This window comes from Alexandromys fortis, unplaced genomic scaffold (genome assembly GCF_014885135.2).
Source record: "Alexandromys fortis isolate MF-2015 unplaced genomic scaffold, M_Fortis_MF-2015_v1.1 scaffold_130, whole genome shotgun sequence".
NCBI classification, from domain to species: Eukaryota; Metazoa; Chordata; class Mammalia; order Rodentia; family Cricetidae; genus Alexandromys; species Alexandromys fortis.
In genome coordinates, this window is record NW_026068016.1 from 3,826,927 (window position 1) to 3,833,813 (window position 6,887).

General features: G+C 44.8%; 1 protein-coding gene across 2 annotated transcripts; it reads right to left on the reverse strand.

The window, feature by feature from the left end:
* Positions 1 to 1,570: 1,570 nt before the first annotated feature.
* On the reverse strand, positions 1,571 to 5,245 carry Otx2 (orthodenticle homeobox 2). Of its 2 annotated transcripts, none has more exons than XM_050162416.1 (3): positions 5,149 to 5,245; positions 4,059 to 4,210; positions 1,571 to 2,191 (listed from the first exon to the last, which is right to left on the reverse strand). In XM_050162416.1, the coding sequence occupies exons 1-3, from the start codon at positions 5,243 to 5,245 to the stop codon at positions 1,571 to 1,573; spliced, it is 870 nt and encodes a 289-aa protein (XP_050018373.1). The 2 variants fall into 2 exon arrangements, with proteins under 2 accessions (XP_050018373.1, XP_050018372.1); XM_050162415.1 differs by having other exon boundaries at positions 4,059 to 4,234.
* Between the last annotated feature and the right edge of the window lie 1,642 nt (positions 5,246 to 6,887).

Sequence of the window (6,887 nt, forward strand, 5' to 3'; positions counted from 1 at the left end):
TCTGGTAACTCCTACAAAAAAAAAAAAAAAAGGGACCCCTTTCCCTAGGGCACACACACACTGACCAGGATGCCTTGTGTTCAACTACTGAAATTATGGGTTTTTAAAGTTTTCTGAAACTCTTTTGTTCAGAAATCATTTCTGCCTGAGTTGCTTTCAGATTCTGATTACACTCATGTTTACCTCATCTTTTTTTTTTAAAGGAAAAATATGTCCTTAGAGAACTGAAACAAGAAATTCTTGCCATTCTCTTTTTCCGAGATACTCCAGTTTTCCCCTAAACATACACACGCACACACATAAACTAATCTAGCTAAAAAACACCTCAATCAAGCGCCTACCAAGTGACTCAAGCTCCTGCAGGGAGGACAGGGTGATTGGGAGCCGCAACTTCCATGTGGAGCAATCCTGAGGGAAGTCAGCTCACAAACCATGTCGTTCCTAACGAGTTCAGCCAAAGGGAAAGCATAGGAAACAAAGTCACTGATTTCAATAAACACAGAAGAAGGTGAGGCTGAATACAGGCTTTTCATTCATAAGCAATGGCATAAAATTAAACTAGACCCAGTGTTGTGCTAGAACCATTTTAATATAATTATACATATCTGCCAATTCCAGGGCGAAAGGGTTTATGCATATATAACTTCCAGTAACATCTGCAGGCATAAATGACAATGATCTCGGTTTAAAATTCATCAGGGTCAGAGCAATTGATCAATGTCTTTTTACTGCCAGGCTTACCAACGTTAAATTATGGACGAATCAGGGTCCTTTTGCTTCTCCTCGACCCTTGACCAGAGACAGCAGGGCAGCTCACCTCCAGCCAAAGGTAATCTTTCTAGAACAGTATTCAGTTGCTCTGAATTTTGCTTACAGTTATAACCTATTTAATCACAGAAGAACCCCTGCATAGGTGGAGTTCAAGGTTGCATACAATAACAGGAGATCACAGTTTTGAAGTCTAGCACAGATTAAAAACCACAGATGTACCATTTATATAAGACACACACTGATTGTCTCTTAAACTACATATTGACTCCTTATGAACATTATTTTTTTTTAAATAAAGTAGTGCATCTAGGACAATCAGTCGAACAATTCACACGGCCCTGAAAAGGTTTTCAGTGCCAGCTACCAGTTGGTCATGAACCGTGAATGAGTCTGGGAACTGTCCAGTTCTGAGATTCCACCAAGGATTGGCTAAAACACCTCTGGCTTTGAAGGTTTGGGCCTTCTCTCCCTTCCCTCATAACCTAGTTTGGTTTGACATTTCTATTTTGAGCGATGTCTGGTTGCATGTGACTAGAATATATTTGATCAATCATTTGCAAATCAGAAAAACCAATGATTTAGAGCTATGACAGAATCTTATGATTGGTTTGTCCATTTCAGGTTGCTGGTTGAGAGGCCCCTCTAAGGCCCTTCATTTTTCCTTCTATGCCTCTCGGGAACTTTGATCAGGAGTCTGAGCATCATCCCATCTAACTCTTTTAACCAATGCCTGGCTAAAACTGGAATGTCCAGCCCAGCATATTTAAAAATCACCCACAAAAATAGGTTCTACAGGTCTTCACAAAACCTGGAATTTCCACGAGGATGTCTGATCTTTATAATCCAAGCAGTCAGCATTGAAGTTAAGCTTCCAGGAGGCAGTTTGGTCCTTATAATCCAAGCAATCAGTGGTTGAGTTAAAACCCAAGCTTGAAGCTCCATATCCCTGGGTGGAAAGAGAAGCTGGGGACTGATTGAGATGGCTGGTAACTGCATTGGTACCCATGGGACTGAGTGTGGCCCCCGGTCCAGGAAGCTGGTGATGCATAGGGGTCAAATAAGATCCACAGTCCATGCCCCCAAAGTAGGAAGTTGAGCCAGCATATCCTTGACTATAACCTGAAGCCTGAGTGTAGGTCATAGGATAGGACCTTTGCATGCAGGAGGAGGAGGTGGACAGGGGGTCTGACAGTGGGGAGATGGAAGCCGGGCTCCAGATAGACACAGGAGCACTGCTGCTGGCAATGGTTGGGACTGAGGTACTAGAGGGGGGAGTGAACTGGCCACTGGTTCCACTCTCAGAACTCACTTCCCGAGCTGGAGAGGCCTTCTTTTTGGCAGGTCTCACTTTGTTTTGACCTCCATTCTGTTGCTGCTGCTGTTGTTGGCGGCACTTAGCTCTTCGGTTCTTAAACCAGACCTTGAAAGGGAAAGAAACTTCTTTAATGTGGTCCATAAAAACTCCATAAGGTCAAGAGTGGTCCTAGATTGCATGGCCAAATGATCAGACAATTTCCTTTGTTGTTAGAGACCACTGACTCACAAGGTTCTTCCACCTACATCTCCCCAGTTGAGGGAAAGTCAACCTAACACACAGTTCATCATCTGGAATTTAAGATAATCACTCTTAGTTATGAGCTAAAACTTCTCTACCTTGCTTCTCTATTTCACCTCTTCTGCACAGAGAGAAGAGAAAGACCTAATTGCATTTTGGGATGACCTCAAAATAGACGATATCTATGTCTTTCAGAAGGAAGCAGACTAGTGCTACATGCCACCAAGAGCAGACTTTTAGTTCAATCAGTATACATTGCGCCGTCCAGGAAGGCTGGCTCCACGACCTAACATTTTGTCTCTCTTAGACGCATGAAAGAAATCTCCAAGAAGACATGCTCCTGGGGAGGAGATCTGAGCCAGTGTCTGCTGAAAGACACTTTGTACTGAATGAAAGGACTTATGTGGCTTCTGCTTTGAACTCAAAGGCAGCTCTCAAAACGAGTCTTCAAGACTCAAGGCTGTGCCTTTACATTCACGCCCAGCACACTCTGTTTGCTACACTGACTCACTGATTTGTTCACCTGAAAAACTCTGCCATTCTGAAAATTCCCTTTACCACCCTTGTGCATCCTCTGCAAGGCAGGAACTTATGACAGAAACTGCTGGCGTTTGACTTAGCTAAAGGTCCTTGAGGGGGAGGGGGCTGGTTGTCCTGGAACTTGCTCTGTAGACCAAGCTAGCCTGGGACTCAAAGAAATCCACTTGTCTTTCTCCCTTGTGCTGGGATTAAAAGCATGGCACTGGCTACAGGTCCTTGCTTACTCTGTGTTGAAGGGGTTCTCCATTTGCACGTTGTTGTCACTGCGGTGCCCCCAAGGCCAAGCTCAGCTCCACTAATCACCCTGAGTCAGTTTGTTTTCAGGGAAGGCTTTGGGTCAAGAATTACAAGTGCTAAATTTTTTTCCAGCCCATTTTGAAAAATCCTGTTTTCTGCTTTGTAGTTCACAGTGACATTTGACAATTTCTTTCTTTCTTTCTTTCTTTCTTTTTTTTTTTTTTTTTTTTTGGTTTTTCGAGACAGGGTTTCTCTGTGGTTTTGGAGCCTGTCCTGGAACTAGCTCTTGTAGACCAGGCTGGTCTCGAACTCACAGTGACGTCTGACAATTTCAAAAACATGTCCTACCCAAAGGAGAGTGTTCTGTGTGTGTAGATAAGGTGCCAAACACCAAAAAGTTCCATATAGGACTTACTCTCCAGTCAAGAGGGAGTTGATCTTTCTCCCTTTCCAAGTAAAATGTGGAGGGTGCGAGAGCAAGAAATGGGGATATCTTTCCAGATAGTAAGAATATAAAATTTTATCTGTTAATTGACAAAGCTAGAAACTGTGTCCTGTCCTCAGTAAGCCAACCCCACACATATTCATTTGCTAGTTTTTCCATGTACTTAAAAAAAAAATTTCTTTTGGACTGTTAAGGAGCTCTACTCCACACACAAAGTTCAAGAAGAGGATGTCCGCACAAGGACCACACGACTATCCTTGAAATTTGCCCTCGACTGGACCTGGAACTTCAGGGGGCTCTGAACCCCAAAGGTTCTAGGACTTGGTGTTTGCAGCTGAATTTGCTACTCTTACCTTGCAACCAGGCCAGAAGACCCTGGTTAATAGAATTAAGCACGGACGGAAAGCAAAAGGAGAATAGTTCACTAGCTCCTGAAAGTGTGTAGCCAGTACACACCAAACTTCAGAGAGGGCAGGCTCAGGAAAAACAGCGTCTCGACATCTGCCCTACCTGTACCCTGGACTCGGGCAAGTTGATTTTCAGCGCCACCTCTTCTCGCATGAAGATGTCTGGGTACCGGGTCTTGGCAAATAGAGCTTCCAACACGTCCAGCTGTGCCCTGGTGAATGTAGTCCTCTCCCGCCGCTGTTTCCGGGGGGTGGCTGCAGGACAAGAAGCCCAGGGCCCTTTAGGGTGGGGGAGCAGTTTCTCAGTCACAGCACTTTTGCCTGGGTCACGACTCCCACACCTCCACCTCCCACCGCATTTCTACCAAGGACCCCCGACCCCCTCCCCAGAACCTCACAGCACACTGCACCCCCGCAGACTAAGAATCATCGCTTGGAGAGCTAGCAAAATAAACTGAGTAAAACAATTCCCACTCCCACGTCCGATTCTGGAAACAAACAAACAAGAAACAACCGCCGGACCATACTATCAACAGAAACGGCTGTCTAATAAAGTTAGTGGCTCTGAAAGGACCAGCGGCTGGAAATGACGCAGCAATAGTGGAGCCAGTTCCCAGTTCCCACGGTATTTTAGCGCCACAAGGACCTTTGTTCATGCATCTTTAAAATGCGACAATAGTTCAGACTTTTGAGTATTTGGTGCGGGGCGACGTGCCCGGGAAAGAAAATGGCTAGCACCTGGAGGGAAGCCACACCTCTAAGGATTAAAGGGAGGGGGCCTGGAGGTACCGGAAGCCCCAGGCAAGGCCTGGAGAACTGTAAAGGACCGTAGGGGAGAAAATTCGATTGCGCCCCGGGCGGTACTAGCTAGGAACTGGGCGTGCAGAGTAGGCGAGAGAATGCTCAAGTGACAAGGTCAACAACCTTCCACGACCCTGTTCAATGAGTGTCCCCAAGCCACTCTAATTAAGAATGGAGCAGTGAGATTTTCTGTGACTGCTTCGGACCCCAGACTCGTCTCTTTCCAGCCTCTTGTTCCCTCCTGGGTCAGTAAATGCCCGGTAGCTCTCGGCTGCTTCGTGACCAGGAAAACAAGAGTGGAGCTTGAGTGAGGACAGTGAGCCCTCCAACTTCGGAGCTCCTGAGAGGCGAGCGTGGGGAAGGGCGTCGAGAATGCCGCGGGACTCACTTACCCGGGTACCCCACGGAGGGATGCAGCAAGTCCATACCCGAAGTGGTCAGACTCAGACCATTGACTGCATAAGGCGGTTGCTTTAGATAAGACATCATGCTAAGGTTGTTTGGAGGTGCAAAGTCGGCCCAAATTGGGGGGACCCAGCCGGACGGTCTCGATTCGCCTGGAGTGGACAGGGTCAGGGTCCTTGGTGGGTGGGTTTGAAGCGATGGAACTGAGGGCAAAGCAAACAAACAGAGGTGCTGGTTTACTGCTTGTGAGTGAGCAGCTTCCTCCGCGTTCCATCACTAACTAAAAAGAGCCAGGGCGACGCTAGACACTGGCTTTAAAAGGAGTTGCAGATGCGCCCCCCGCCGTCCCCCCAGCCCCCAGCAACTCCAAAACTAGAGGGGTTGGAGCGAGACCAGATAAACCTGTCTTCCCCACCCCCACCCTAAACTTAAAAAAAAAAAAGACCCAAGGAAAGCAATTACAATCTGCCTTCCCCCAAGAACAAAACCCCAAGCTTCCAAATGCACACATTACATTCCTATCCCAACATTTGCATAGGACTCATTGGCTGGCACTAGCTAATTGTCTCAAACAAAACTTGATTGGGGCCATTTGCAGAGACAAAGAACTCTTTGGCTAAATAAATAATGCTGATAACAAAGACCATTGGTGAGAAACAAAGAAACAATTCAAGAAATCTACCTCTTCCCAGACTGTTGCCTTTCCCTGGCAGAGATTTTTAATTATCTTGGCTTTTTTTTTTATTACCACTTTCAACTGCTGTGAATCTAAAATGTAAATGCATTTAACATTTAAAATACCAACTTGCTGAAGAACAAACTTGAGAAAACTGCCCGACCGACCATTATGATTCCACTTTTGAAGTCATTTCCAGTAACCATTTTCACCTAATTAGTAGTCTGGATAATTAGATTTTGAGGTAAGTAACAGATTTATTAGGGTTTTGTAGGACCGTGATTATTTGTGTCTAAAGAACTATAGCTAAACAAACAAGTATTTAACTTTTAAGTGACACCCATCAAATATTTAATTTAAACATACTGGGGGAAAAAAGTCTTCAGGCTTGGAATGGGGCTTGCCAGAAATGTTGAAGTTAGACACCAATCAGAAAAACAGTAGGTCCCCACATTTTGCAAGTGGGAAGGGATACTTTGGTAGGGCAAGCTGCTTCCATGTTGATTTTGATAAGGAGTTGCAGATCCTGGGGGAAGTAGATTTTAGGGGAGTTGAGGTTCTCAGATGCTGCACCAGATTCCTGCCTTTCCCACATTTTAGGTTCGAAATAGATAAACATTCAAATCCTATGAAACTAATAGGATTTCTCTCTACCTTCCAAGTTTCCTATAACTATACACAAAAAAGAGCTTGAAAGAAAAGGAAAAGTTATTTCTGTTCCTTTGCTGAGTCCCCTCCCCCAGAGCTATGTTAATATAGGCAGGCAGCATCCAAGACTGGCTTTTATTTTCCTAAAATTCGTTACCTATTTTACCAAAATCTCTGCTTGGAAACTTTGACACTCTTAGAAACTTCCTCAAAATGGCGGCTACAAGATTGCGAGTTATCTTTTTTTTTCTCACTTTCATAATGAAATTCTAATAATAAATTTAAGGACGGTAGATTTTCATATTTACCTCGCTTAACAGACCAAGGCAAAAGTTTCTCAAATGGAACTCAACAACTGCGACTTCTTCCTGATTTAAATTCAGAACACAAGTCACGTTTTCC